Raw genomic sequence first — 13,986 nt, 5'->3', positions numbered from 1 at the left:
TGGCATATGGTAAACACTAAATTATTGCTCCTCCCCACTGTTCCTTAAAAGCGGCAACTCTAAATTCGCTCAGTACCATGGATGTAATTTGTCCCAGCAGGGGCCTTCAGTTCATTTAAAGCAATTAGGCCTTGTTTTATAATCTCTTTGGTTTCTTCTTACCAATGTTTGTTTTCTCTAATTAATTAAACATTTGAATGTTAATTAATTGCCAGACACTATACTAGACACGGAAACCCTGGTGGCATAGTGGTTAAGTGCTACGGCTGCTAACCAAAAGGTCAGCAGTTAGAATCCCCCAGGCACTCCTTGGAAACTCTATGGAGCAGTTCTACTCTGTCCTATAGGGTTGCTGTGAGTCGGAATCGACTCAACGGCAGTGGGTATGTGGGTAGTGGGTATACTAGACACAGTATACAAAGATAACACGTTATCTCTACCCTTGAGATACTGTGTACATCATTACTGAACACCTACTATGTGCCAGGCACTGGGCCAAGCCTTAAGGGTACAAAGATGAATAAGCATTGACTGTACAGCCTAGTGAGAGGAGACAAGTACATGTAATTTTGGGGGGAGGAGGGAGCACCTAAAGTGAAGAATTATTAAGTTCAGAAAGGCAACAAAGGAAAAAGGGTCAGCAGGCAGGAAAGGAAGCACAAAGAAGGGGATGCAATCTGTAGTTTGAAAGATGATTTGCCAGATGGAAGTATGGGATGCAGGGGCAGTCTGCTTCTAGAGGAAACTGCAAATAGGATATGGTTAGAAAACAGAGTACGAGTCTTGCCAGGATTAAAACGAGAGGCAAGGGCAATGACTGGTGCCACACAGTGCTAAGGGTTTACCTTATCTTAAGAGCAGTGGGAAGCAACATAAGATTTCTGTTTTAGAAAGAACACTCTGGCAGCACCATAGAAGATGACTAGGTTGGGGCAGGACTACTTGGAGACTCACCATAGTATTTCAGAAAGACTGTGACATCTTGAACCAGAGCAAGGGAGGTAAAGACATGAATTTGAGAACAATGGAAGGGCGGAATCTGCAGCACTTTGTTACCCTTTGTGTAAAATGAAGGAAAGGAGTGGCAATGTCCAGAATGTTTCTTGGGTGTCTGGCTTAGAGACTGATGTAATTAATTCGAGGTGATACCTGCTATAACATATATGTGTGCATGTTATACAGGGGTGGTTATAGGTCAGCCCACAGCTGGTGGAAGATGACATGTGAGCCCAGGAATCATTCCAGGGTCATTGTCCTAGACAGAAAAGATGGAGAGAAAACAGGAGCTGAGGATCAAGAGGTGTTCCTCTTTGCCAGGCAGTAACATTACGCCCATGGGTCGTCCCCAAGGGTTGCGTTTAGATTTCCCGCTGATGTTCAGGAAAGCCTGGCTTCCCGTCCACTCCGCGGAGCGCTCCGAGGCGAGGAGCCGCTGGGCCGCCAGAGGGCGCCATGCGGGCCGCGGTGACCCAGGAGCTGCGTCATGGCCGCCACGCGTGTGCTGCTGCTCCTGTCCGGGAACTCTGAATCCGCGAGCTTCGCACGGAGCGTGTGTGGCATCCTGGGCGCCGGGCCTGAGCTCGGGCCATGGCCCACGTACTGCAGCTTCAAGCGAGGACATCTCGTCCTCTCGGCCAGGCCGTTCCCAGGCGCATCAGCCAGGCTTCCGCTCCAGGTCGGGAGTGGCGGGGACCAGCGGTGGGGAGTGAGGGCAGAAGGCGGGAACTGGGGATCGACTGGGCGCTGACGGCAAGAGTCCTGGGGGCCCCGCCAGCCCGCCCCACTCGGCCTCCTCCCCCTTGCACGCGGTGGTGCCCCACTTTTGGAGGCCATGCCACCCCACTGACGCCCGCACCGCTGCTGGAAACTTAACCAGCTGGCTCTCTCCTGCCAGCGACCCCCTTTCTGCCCTTTTGCGGCCCTGGACCAGCAACCCAGGGCCTCCGCGCCCGAGCTGCCCACAAACCGAGGTGTGGATTTGGGTGTAGCCGTCGTTCTGCAGTCCAGTGACCAGACTGTCCTGCTGACACGAAGGACCCGCACCCTCAACATTTCCCCCAATCTCTGGGTACCCCCAGGTGAGCTCCCTGGGGACAGGGCCCAAAGTCTAGGGAAGAAAAGTGCTCTCTCCCAACACAATTATTCCCAGTCCCAGGATATAAACGTGGGTCCAAAATGTAGCACGTCGACAATCACAAGGAGCTGCAGCTCCATCTGTGACCACTAGAGAGCAGTGTGAACGCTGAGTGGGCGTCACTGGCCAAGCCCAACACTACTCACATATTGGCCCCCGTTTTTGCAGGTGGGCATGTGGAACTTGAGGAGGAGGTAACCCATGAGCTGACCAAACCTGCACTCTTACCCTGAGACCTAAATCTGGGACCACCTTGGTGTGGGCTGAGGGAGGGGCAAACAAAAGGACTTGGAAGAGTCAAGCCCTGGCTATCCTCACCTGCCCTCTCCGACTCCCAGCTGCTGGACGGAGGACTTCGAGAGCTTTGGGAGGAGAGTGGACTGCAGCTGCCCCAGGGCCAGTTCTCCTGGGTCCCTCTGGGGCTATGGGAGGTAAGACAGGGGCCCTGGAGACCCTTCCTGTTTACCCAACTTCTATTTAAGTCTCAACAACTTCTACCATCAGTCTATAGAACAGCCACTACCTGCCTTGGCCATGAGGAGGAGGGAATGAGGGGTGGAGAGCAAGATGGAGTTCCCCCAGACCTACAGCCCTCACCCAGGTCCCTCTAGCACCATCTCTACCCTCCAGTTCCTTAGTTCTGGGCCAGCATTTTATTTCACCCTAAGCTGTATTTTATAGTCTCAGAGACAGTAAGTTCTCACTTTGTGCTGTTTTCTTCTTAGTCTGCCTACCCTCCTAGGCTGAGCTGGGGTTTCCCCAAATACCATCACATCGTTCTCTATCTACTTGTGATCTCCCAGGAGTCACAGCAGCAGCTGCAGGTAGGGCTGGGGTGGAAGAAGGAAGTGGGGCCCAGGGACACCCAGGCAATCTGATTCTGCCTATGATTAAGGTAGCGGAGGGGACCTAAAAGACAGTGAAGGTAACAGACAACAGCCCCTCCCCAGCCCTGCCCCATGGCTCTCTCCATTCCACCTGTGGGTCTGCTGTCGAACAGGCCTCCCAGGAAGAGGCCTGACTGAGGGATCAACATGTCTGGCCCTAGGCACGGATCCAACCAAACCCAAGTGAGGTGAGCGCCTTTATGTGGCTGGGACCAGATGTAGCAGCTGCAGTGGCTGCCACAGAGGATGGAGCAGAGACAACCAGAACTGTCCCCCAGGACCTACCACCCTCTGTACCGTAAGTAAGAGCTTCACTCCAATCCCCCAACACACCCACACACCACAAGATTCCACTTCTGTCCCTTCCTCAGGATGGAACTGTGTGTTGTGGGGAGATTTAGGGAGTTGGTCAGGTGATAATGAAGAGAACACAATATCAAAGACACTGACCATTCAACTCAAGGGCTCCTGCTCAGACTGGCTAGCACTGAAGACTGAGGTTGCAGTCCCAGCTCTCCCACAGGGGCAAATCATTTATCCTCCTTGAACCTGTTTCCTTTCTGTAAAATGAGGTTAACCCCCTCCTGCAGCAATTGGGAGGATTAGATGACCTAATGGAGATGGAAGTGCTTTGTAAACCACCAGGCACAGACCAGACAGAAGTTGTCATTACACAGTGCAGTGGAGCTGCAGGAGGATGGAGAATTCCAACCTCTGGCCGTGCCCATGTCCACACTGCTGCAGACGACCCCAACCACAGCAGAGGCCAAAGAGAGAGTCAGCACGGGGACTAAGTTTGCCCTCAGGCTCTGGCTGCAACACTTGGGCAGGTAAGAGTATAGTACTTGAGGGCTCCACGTCACTGGGCTGGATGGTCTAGATGTGGTTTTATGGGCATGGGGGAGAGGAAGGAAGAAAGAACAACTGCTCTTGGAAATCCTCAGTGTGACACCCCCACCATGTAAAAGTGGAGCTCGCATGGACCCAGGGCCAGCAAAGGAAGCGCCGAACATGGACCCCCTTCCCCCGAGCCAGGGGTCTGGAAAACAAAGTCCGTAGCCCATCCCTAACCCACCTTCGTGACACTCACAGAACATTCACAACTTTTATTATGGGTAAGAACTTCACTACAGCTTCAGGAATAAAAAGTAAAATTACAATGTTAAGTCCTAGGCCCTGGAGGAGCCTGAAAAAGGAGACTGGAAAGGAGGGCACAAGTGTCCTCCTACCTCCCAGGAAAGGTGCAGAATGAACCAACCACAGGCCTCTGGAAACTCAGGCCCGGGGCTGGTGAGCATAAGAAACATTGTGAATTAAATATATAAATAGAGAAAGACCCGAGCAATAGGCCAGGCCCTGCTCCCAAACCCTGGGGATCAGAACTATGGCCTTATCTTCTCCTCAGTCATACTGGGAAGTGGGAGGCAAGGAAAGTCATCTTTGGAGTATTTTGGTTTTTCTTGTTTGTGTACAAAAAAAAAATTACAACCTAAAATAGAGTTCTCTGTCCATGTGTCTGTCTCAGTTTCTCCACTTGTCTGTTTGGCTAAAGGGAACGGAATGGACATGAAGAAACAATGGATGCAGGGAAGGAATAGAACCATGGGTTTGGGGGATGGGAGGACAGGGCATCTGGAGGACAAGAGAGGGGCCCCTCTCCTTACAAAGCTTTAGACATAGTTAAGGCTGATTCAGCCCTTCCCCCAATTCAAATCCCACCCCTTGCCTGCCATTGCCTAGGTTAAGATACCCAAAGGAATGTGCAGCCATCCAAAGAACATTCCCAAAAACAGACCCCGTATGTCCTTAAAATGAGGTTAAATGTTAACCCTTTGGGTGCTGGCCCTTACCAGGCAGAGATGGCCAAAAGTCAGGTGTCCATGAAGGTCTGTCGGGCCTTTGGCCAAAGCCTCCAAAGGGGTCAGAGTGGCCAGGGGTCTGGACTCCACTTCATACTTGCTCAGTGTTGGGGGGGCAGTGAAGGTTCCACAATCCAAGGGACTCAGTCCAAGGAAATGATGTCTGACCGACAGCCAGTCAAGGAGGGCCCTGAGGGCAGGGGCCCTCCATGCCCCTCCCTCAATGTCCCCCCAGGAGCCACAATACTGCTGACACGGCCCGGAGTGGGTGCTGGAGGGGAGCTGCGGTGGGAGGTCCCCAACGGGGCCAGCGGGCCCAGGAAGTGGGAGGGGGTCCCCCGGTACTGGAAGAAATGGCCAAGGGCATCCTGTTCGTCTAGCGAGGTGATGACAGAAGGCCCATAGTGCTGGGAGGAATCAAGGGCATAGTTTAAGATTTTATCCTGACTTCAACCACCTCCCAATCACTCATCTCAGAACTATCATATGGCGTAAATCAATTCCTGTGGATCACTAAGTATTCTCTCAGAAGCAAGAGAGCCTCTCTCTCGCCCCTACCTCCCCACACTCCATCCCTTGTTTTCCCTGCCCCGAGACAGCCCCTCCAGCTTTGAAAGGTGTGGCATGTCCAGTTAGGGCAGGCTTAGTGTTCAAGTGCACTTGAGTGTGGGGGCGGGGTGGGCAGGCTGGGCCACAAGAGTAATGGGATCTAGGAAGACATGGGTAGAAATCCAAGAAAATGGAGCCTAGGAGGGAAATAAGCTGCCTGCCTCTTCCCCTCCCCTCACAGAAAAGCTGATTCAGGTCCTTGGGTTGGGGGGTGGGGAATGAGAGAAGAGGGGGCCCATCAGTGCCTAGAAAGGAAGCTTCGGGTATGTGAGATCTTCACAGGAGAAGAAGGGACCACTTACCGGACTCTCAGTCTGAAGGAAAGAAAATAAATCTAAACCTGGCAGGAAAAGAAAAGCAAAATTAGTCTCCTGTCTGAACCCTTTGCTGCCAAAGAGACAAAGAAGTTTCTTAAACTGTGGGCCCTCTGTGGAAAGCCAGGAGGCTTTGAAAAGGAGCAGAGGTTCTGATCAGTTCTGGGGAGGGTGTGGCAGTGCAGGGCCCCACCTTGTTACTGGTGTCATACCTTGGATATCAGCCCCCAGCGGGAAGGCAGGTGGGTACTCATGTAGTGGGAGACTGGACAGGAAATCCCCGCCCAACGTGCCCATAGCAGGGCTCCGCAGCACCGAGGATGGCTGGTGACTAGAGGTCAGGACTCTATGAGTGGAGAGAAGGAGCTGAAGCAGCTGGCGAGCCAGATGCCCTCACCCAGCTCAGCCTCCCAAGTCCTCTCCCTGTCACTGCCACCCTTTCCCTTGCCCCCCCGGCTTGCCCAGTGATCCAAAAGGACCCCTGGCTTCTTCCCACTCCTTCTGCTGCAGATGCAGCCTATTTCCTTGTACCCTTTGCTTCCAGGCAGGGCTGGGATGGCAGCTGAGGTGACAGGACAGTGCTTCTTGGCCGGGGGCAGGTCCTCCTCATCTGAAGAGCTTTCTATTGTCAGGTCAATGACTTCAACCTTCTTCTTATTCTCTGATGTATTTCCCTCTTGGACTGGGCTGTACTGAAGGCCTGCGAGTGGTAAGAAGACTGTGTCTCAGAGAAGAGGCCATCTAGGATTTAGCTCAGCTGGAGGACAGGGGGTCACTCACCATCCAGCCCATACCCTGGTGGGGGGCAAACCTCAGATGCCTCCTTCTTAGGTTTCATTGGGCACCAGGATCCATCTTCCATGAACTGGATCTCATCACAGTCCGAGCAGGAATTAAGAATCTCCATGAACAAACTGGGGGAGAGGAGGGATAGGAATTCATGGGGCTGGGAGATGGCTGGACAGTAGCCAGAGTTCTACCACTCACCTTCCTGTACCTCAGTTTCCTCATCTGTAAAATAAGGGATATTACCCACCCTACTGACCTCTCTGAGTTGTTGCTGGAATCAAATAAAGGCATATAAAAAAGCTTTGTAAACCCTAAGTGCCAGGTTTAAAAATAAGTGCATTCTGCACACCCGTTATGTGTGGTGCTAGGAACAAGACAGAAGGAGCGGAGATACAGAACTCCATAAACCATCTCAAAAAGGGCACTGAGAACAAGAACCATAATGTGGACTCTGGAAGGGGGTTAAGACTAGCTAGATCAACACACCCAGGCCCTCAAAAGTACCTTATTGCTTTTCTCGATGGGAGGCCAAGTAGTTGTTATAAACAATATAGTATAACAGTTCAACATGTTGGCTCTGCCACTTATTTACAATATAGCTTTCAGCAAGACAACCTCTCTAGGTCTCAGTTTCCTCATCTGTAATAATAAACCTATTTCACAGGGTTCTTATAAGGATTCAATGAAATACAGCATGTGAAGTGTTTAGCACGATGCCTATTACGTAGTAAGTCCTCAGTGCCAATGTAGATATAGATAGAGACTGGTAAAGGGGATGGAAAGAGTGAGGTGACAGGAGATAAACAGATGGGGTTCATGTGAGACGAGGTCCTAGTGGCTATTTTAGATAAGAGGAAGCAGAATGGCCCTACCCATCAATGATCAGAGATTCATAGGGAGCTTTCTTGTCGCACACAGGACATGTCCACGTTGGCTTCTTCTCATTCATCTGTAGATACAGGGCAGCATCGAAGCTCTGCAGGTGGGCGCAGGTAAGAGCACGGCAGGGGACAGTCAGCCGCATCTTCCCTAGCTGAGGAAAAGTCAGAGTTCTCTGGTCAGAGTCTCCACATCCCAGAAAACCTCACTCTAGGATCCCTGGGAACCCTCCTCAGAGTCCAGAGGTTTAACCCAATCCTTCTCCCCTTGGACTCACCGGGCACATGAGTGACACTCGCAGACTGGTAGTAGCTACCTCACTGTCTGGGTCAGCAGTCAATTTCTCCTTAACTGAAACAAAAGTAAGGCCAAAGCCAGGGGGTCAGCAAGACTAGAAAGGAAGCCCAGAAGTTGGTGAGGCCAGAATCGGACTGCTCTGGCAGAGAGGCCTTTGGGGACCAATGGGATGTCACATGGAGGGGAGGTTCTGGAATCTGGATTATGAAAGTTGGGTGAAGGGAGAGATCTCCCCTTCCCTGAAGATGTTTAAACATGGCTGGGTGACACTTTCGCAGAGATGATCTAAAGGGAATTGAAGCATCACGTGAGGGTTAAATTAGATGATCCTTAAGGCCCTTGCCTATCCTGACAGGAGCTCATATTCCAGCAGGGCTGGAGTTGGGGTCTGTAAGGTACAAAGTAGTTGTGGAGCGCAAAGGTGTCACTCAGCGCCTGGGAGTGGTCCGACTTCTCGACCACGAAGACTGATAAGCGGGATGGGGTCAGGATTGGGGCTCATGTAAGAGGGGAAATAAGTTGTCATAAGAGGGGTGTAAGTTTGCTTTTGAAGGCTGGAGGGCCAGAAAGACTGAGATCCAAATCAGAGGGCAGAAGAGGGGGAGGATGTTACTTACTCAGTGCCCGGGAGTGGTCTGGGTTCCGGATGCCCTTTGCTCTGAGCTTTTGCAGAAGGGTCCCTGCAGTCAACTGCCTCACCAGGTATACAGACAAGGAGTAATTCTACTTGGAGGTGGCAGGGGGAGGGGGGTGATGACAATCAGCCTCAGCTTTTTACACCACCACCCCCTCGCCCCATGAAGGCCAGAGACAGTGGGTTAAGGCAGAGAGTCCCAGATAGAGGAAGGTGTTTCACCAAACCAGGACACTGGATGATTCTCCCTACCCCGTTCCCTGTTCTGCAACATCCCCAGGCTTCTCCAGACTCCCTGTCTTAGCCATGCTCACCCGTCCAAACTCAGATGACCAGTTGACCACAATGGTATTGGGAACAGTGGCCGACAGTCGAGCTAGTGGTGTGATGTTGATGGGGCGGCTGGGCCTCTTGGGCTCAGCACCATTCTTGGTGGGGGGAAGGTAACCCTGGGGAAGGGAGAGACTGGTCACAAGAAAGGTTTCTCTGGGAAGGGGCTCTGCTATAACAAGATATTTTGTCTTAGGTTACTCACTCCCTGAAGGGAAGGCCGGCTCACTCATGACCAATGGTGTGGGGGCCCGTTCAGTGACTCACAAAACTGGGGCACTAAGGTTATGCGTGGGGTTCCCTCCTGGGGCAAAAGGAGGGCTTATTCATTGACCAAGGAAATGGGAACCTACTCACTGTGTCCCCTAAGGTGGAGGAACAGGGATGCCTCACTTCCTCTCTCAGCTCTGGGGTCATCACTTTTAAGTCTTCTAAGAATACCCTTCCTCTGGGTTCTGACAGAATTGTTGTTGAGCCCTACCTTAGCACTCTGCCGTTTATACTGATTCATTCAGTAAACTGAGCACCTATTATGTCCCAGGCACTGTACTAGGCATGTCTCTTTATGGGTCTGTCTTTCACACAGACTTTATGACAGCAGGAACCATGATCTATTCATTTGGTAATCCCAGCACCTAACATGGTACCTGGCACATAATAAGTGTGTAATTAACATTTGTTGAACTGAACTGAACTGAAGAGGGGAACAGAAGAAGGGAACAGCATTTACCGGCGGGGGCACAGTTTCCCATTGACCTTGACAAAGAGGTTGGGGGGAAAATAATCCTCCTGGGGGCAGCTGGTCTCACAGAGACAGAACCTGGTGAGAGATGGAAGAGGGTGAAAGAGTGGGAGGCAGTTTCTGGAACAGAATCTGGCAGAGAAGCAGGGAACCCCGGAAAATCAGTCATGGATGTCTGTAGCCATCCACATCCCACAAGAGTCCCAAGGCTGGAGTGGGCAGTGACAGAGCAGAGATATATACCAGGAGTATCTGTCATAGCCCTACTTGACTCCCATTCCCAATGGGGGACCAGCAGAGCAGGGAGAGAAAGCAACTCACCTTAGCTGCACCTGTATGGTATAATCACATTTGGCTCCTGGCAGAAGCTCCCTGTAACAGAGAGGGAGAGATGTTCAGCATGTGGCCCTAGGAGGCAGGGATAAGTGGGTGGAAAAACAAAGTTAGATATTTAAAGACTAGAGAAGAGGTACTACAAGACAATGAGAGACAAAGCAGGTGCAGGAAGATGCATAGGGAGAGCAGGGGGGAACAGAAGACAGAGAGCAGAGTAGAAGGGTAACCGCCCAGAAATGAGGCAGAAGACTGATGGGGAAGTACCTGGATGTGAGGATCTGCTGCACTTGCTGGGGTGTAAGGGCAAAGGTAAAGTGCGCTTCCTCAAACCGCTGGCTAGAAGTGGATGCTAAGGACACAAAGGGGCAGTTATTCCCAAGCCCATGCACAAGTGGCCACAGAAGTTGACCCCATCCCAGATTCCTGATCCCACAGGGCTAAAGCCCAAGAAAGGATTGGGGAAGAGGCATGGGGTCCAGGAGGGCCGAGGAACCACAGAGTGGCATACCGAGGGTGGTGGGCCGGATGAGCTCCCCGTAGACTTCATAGAAAGGCAACGGTTTCATAGTGACATCAGGGTGCACAGGCTGGGGCAGAGACGGGTGCATGTCTACTTCACGTTTGGGGACCAGCACAGTGCCAGGGGCCAGGAGGGCCGGGGGAATGGGGGCTAGGGGGCCAGGGGAGCCTACAGGAGGGGTACCAGGGGGCAGAGAGATCAAGGAGAGATCAGAGGGCCCCAGGGTCTTCCGGGGAAAGCGTCGGCGGTAAAGCTCTTTGATCTTCATCTGGACGCTGGGAGCACAGCTGGATTTGAGAAGGTGCAGGGCCTTGGCCAGGAGCTCGTGCTTCCTTCCACTCTTGTTCCGGCCAGCAAAGCCAAGGAGCACCTGGAGCTCAGATACTCGGAAGCTCATCACCATGTGCTATGGAGAAGAACAGAAGCTTGAGGATCCTGCCAAGGACACTGGGGCTAAGCCGCCCATTGGGCAGTGCCCCTCTCCCTCCAGCACTGATCAGAAAGATGCTTTGCAGCTAGTGGGTTACTGTCAGGCAGCCAACCTGGCCAGGGGGGCACCTCAGTCTCATTTCAACAACTCTCAGGTCAACCTCCCCACTACCCCCCAGCTTGAGCAGCCCCCGTCTCCCATGCCTGGAAATTGACCACAGTGTGGGCAGGGAAGCCAGACAGCAAGCCATCCCCAGACACACCCTGAGTCCACTACATCCTTCTGCCTCCATCTATGGACTATTTTTTAAGCTGCTTATCTCCTCTCCTCCTCTTTCTCAGACCCATTCCAGCCCCCTGGAAAGAGAATAAGAGACAGGGAGAAGGATGGAGAGAGGAAAGGATTCAGGCTAGACGACCTTACGGGGAATGAAGAGACAGGTGGTTAGACGATTGTGCCCCACAGTCCACCCCTCCCAACTACCTCAATCTGCCTCAGCTACTTGCCCCAAGTCTCTAAAGCTTTTGTGGACAGGTCAGGGTTCAATACTCCTAACCCCCCCAAACCTTGTCTCTGTGTCATCTGTGTTAACCACCCTTCCCTTCAGTCCTAGTTTTCTAGGAGGAAAACAAGACCAAAACTGGGGGAAAAGGGAGAACAGTGAACCACTAAGTTCAGGTGTCCTGCCTGTTTACCTGTTTACTCCATCTGCTTTTCTCCTATATAGAGAAAATAAGTTATTCCCACTCAGTCCCTCCCAAAGGGGTGAAAGAAAAGAGAGCAAAGCTCTAAACAGAAATCCTGGGAGAATGAGGAGAAGGCGTACAAATCCTGATCCAGGATACAGAACTGCAAGCTCCCAGGGTGGTGCAAATGGTTAACATGCTTGGCTGCTAACCGAAAATTTGGAGGTTCGAATCCACACAGTGGTGCCGCAAAAGAAAGCCCTGACAGCCTACTTCTGAAAAATCAGCCAATGAAAACCCTACGGAGCACAATTCTACTCTGAAACACACGGGATTGCTCTGAGTCGGAATCAATTCGGCTACTGGTTTTACAATGGCACCTGGGCCCACTGGCCCAATGGCTGGACCCCAGCCTGCCTAGGGCTGTGGCTCCATTCGAAAGGGGCAGAATAAAGCCCGGAGGCAGAGGGATGAACCCACTAGTTTTAAGGTTCTGTGACCTATCCTCTGATGCAGTTACCCTCAGGCTGTGTGTGGTGATGGGAGGGCACAAAGAGCTCTCTCGTTGAAGGGCTCCTTTCCATGAATCTCTAGAAGACTCAGCCACAGGCCAGCCTTGCTAGCCCTTCAAAATTCTTCCCTTCATAGGAGGGGTGGCCTTATGGCTTGGTCCATTTTGAGAAATATGGTGAACAACTTGCTACTCTTCCTTCTTCCTCCTCATCCTTATCTCCTCTGTCCTGGCTTTAGCTTTCCAATAGTTGTGCCTATAACTGCCCCTCCTTCCTATCCCAGTTTCACACTCCTCTGCCACAGCCCAAAGACACCCACTCACTAAGGCAGGACCCTCCTCTCAGCCTCCAGGATGCTTTTGCCCCACCCCTCAAAGTATCTGCACGCAGCCCCGCCCCCTATATCTCAGCCGCCAGCTGGGTATTTCCCAAGGTTGGAATACCAAAAGCAGCCCCAAAGCCTCTATACTGTCTATTGCATTTCCCCGAGGACCCTCTCCTACATCTGCCCGCCAGTCCCATCCCTACCTCTGCCCCCTGCTGTCGCATCTCTTGGCCTTGATCAACTAGCCGCCTAAGACTCTACAGCAGCTTTTCCCCCGGCCCTACCCCTACATCTGCCCCAACGACCAAATCCGACTTCTACCCGCGTCCCCGCCCCCTGCGCCGCGGTCCCCAACAGCTGCAATTCCCCTCAGCCCCGCCCCCGAACCCCACCGCAGCCCCTTCTCTCTCATCCCTTGCAGCCCTACAGCCATTCCCCGCCACGTCTCCTGCTGCCACCCGAGCCCTCAGCACCCAGTCTCGGTCGCTGCCCCGATTCGGCGTACCGCCGGGATCCGTCCAGATGGGGATGGGGGAGGGGGCCGGTACCTTTAATTCGCCCAGCTCCGCCATCTTGAGACATCGCAGGCGCCCGAGCCCGAGCCGGAGCTCAGGCCCAGGGACCGGCGCACAACTCCCCACCCCGGCGCCGGCCGCAAATGCCGCCTGCTCCGCCCCGTCCGGCCCCCTACGCCTCCCCTTCCCTGCCCCGCCCGCCTGGCTCCGGACAAGCCCCAGCCTCCGTCCCTCCCTCCGCGGCCGGACCCAGCCCCTGCACGTCGTTGGCGGGTCTACAAGACGGGTAGACCCGGAGGGAGTGTACGGCCTAAAATCGCGGGGTCCCGGAGGGTAACGGAGAGAAGGCGGAACCGAAGTGCCTGGGGGAGGGGAGATTTGCCACGCCAGACTTGGGAGGGGATGAGCTTTTAGGGAGTCAAAGATCCTTGAAATATGGAGGGAAAGTATCGGAAACTGCTCAGTCTCAGGGGAATGGGGGAGGAGGGTAGCAAAGTTAGAGCGAATACCCTCATCTCAACCTCTCCAAATTTAAAAAGCTAAAATCAAAGAGTTTTACCAACTCGCGAAATGGGTGAGCTCTGCTGCATTTTAGGGAAACTACGGAATCATAAGGAAGCTATGGTGGCCCAGTGACTAAAGCGCTCGGCTGCTAACCGAAAGGTCGATGGTTCGAAACACCAGCCGCTCCTGGGGAAGAACGATGTGGCAGTCGGCTTCCCTAAAGTTTACAGCCTTGGAAACCCTATGGGGCAGTTCTACTCTGTCCCACAGGGTCGCTGTAAGTAGGAATCGACTTGATGGCAGTGGGTTTGGGTTTATGGAGTCGTAAACAGTTCAGTTCAAGACGGCTATTCTCAGTCCTCTGCCCCCACTTCCCCCCCATACACCAACTACAGTGTAGCTCGTGGTCCAGCCGAAGTACTTCAACTCTGCAGCAAAAAAGTTTGGTGCTGAGAGCGTGACTTACCAGCAGTCTCAGGGAACGGGGAGGGGGTTCGGAGGGTTCCGAGGTGGGCCGGGGAGGTGGGGAAAGGGGGCTCGGCGTCGCTCCGGCAGTCTGCACGGCTGGAGTCCTGTCCGGCAGCTGGACGCTGCAGCCGCGGCTCGGCCTGGGCGGGAGCTCCGCCCGCCCCAACGCTCGGGCTGGGTCCGCCCCCTCCGGGGTAAGCCCTCCCGGACCGCCCT

The 13,986-nt window shown here is 53.2% G+C and overlaps 2 protein-coding genes across 5 annotated transcripts; one reads left to right on the top strand and one right to left on the bottom strand.

The window, feature by feature from the left end:
• Positions 1 to 10: 10 nt before the first annotated feature.
• On the top strand, positions 11 to 4,083 carry NUDT17 (nudix hydrolase 17). 4 transcript variants are annotated; one of them, XM_010601322.3, is made up of 8 exons: positions 11 to 1,675; positions 1,895 to 2,078; positions 2,303 to 2,328; positions 2,473 to 2,565; positions 2,860 to 2,958; positions 3,183 to 3,319; positions 3,699 to 3,851; positions 3,966 to 4,080. In XM_010601322.3, exons 1-8 carry the CDS (start codon positions 1,484 to 1,486, stop codon positions 4,078 to 4,080), a joined length of 999 nt encoding a protein of 332 aa, XP_010599624.2. In that variant the 5' UTR covers positions 11 to 1,483. The 4 variants fall into 4 exon arrangements, with proteins under 4 accessions (XP_010599624.2, XP_023396806.2, XP_023396805.2 ...); XM_023541038.2 differs by having other exon boundaries at positions 3,667 to 3,851; positions 3,966 to 4,077; XM_023541037.2 differs by having other exon boundaries at positions 3,667 to 4,083.
• Positions 4,084 to 4,112: 29 nt separating this feature from the next.
• On the bottom strand, positions 4,113 to 12,939 carry PIAS3 (protein inhibitor of activated STAT 3). Its single transcript, XM_064282343.1, has 14 exons — positions 12,832 to 12,939; positions 10,319 to 10,736; positions 10,075 to 10,159; positions 9,796 to 9,846; positions 9,463 to 9,552; positions 8,717 to 8,867; positions 8,386 to 8,491; positions 7,749 to 7,822; positions 7,465 to 7,625; positions 6,584 to 6,717; positions 6,335 to 6,503; positions 6,016 to 6,149; positions 5,792 to 5,829; positions 4,113 to 5,287 (listed from the first exon to the last, which is right to left on the bottom strand). Exons 1-14 carry the CDS (start codon positions 12,853 to 12,855, stop codon positions 5,024 to 5,026), a joined length of 1,899 nt encoding a protein of 632 aa, XP_064138413.1. The 5' UTR covers positions 12,856 to 12,939; the 3' UTR covers positions 4,113 to 5,023.
• Between the last annotated feature and the right edge of the window lie 1,047 nt (positions 12,940 to 13,986).

This window comes from Loxodonta africana, chromosome 3 (assembly GCF_030014295.1).
Source record: "Loxodonta africana isolate mLoxAfr1 chromosome 3, mLoxAfr1.hap2, whole genome shotgun sequence".
NCBI lineage: Eukaryota > Metazoa > Chordata > Mammalia > Proboscidea > Elephantidae > Loxodonta > Loxodonta africana.
This window is presented reverse-complemented; position numbering and strand designations above follow the sequence as displayed.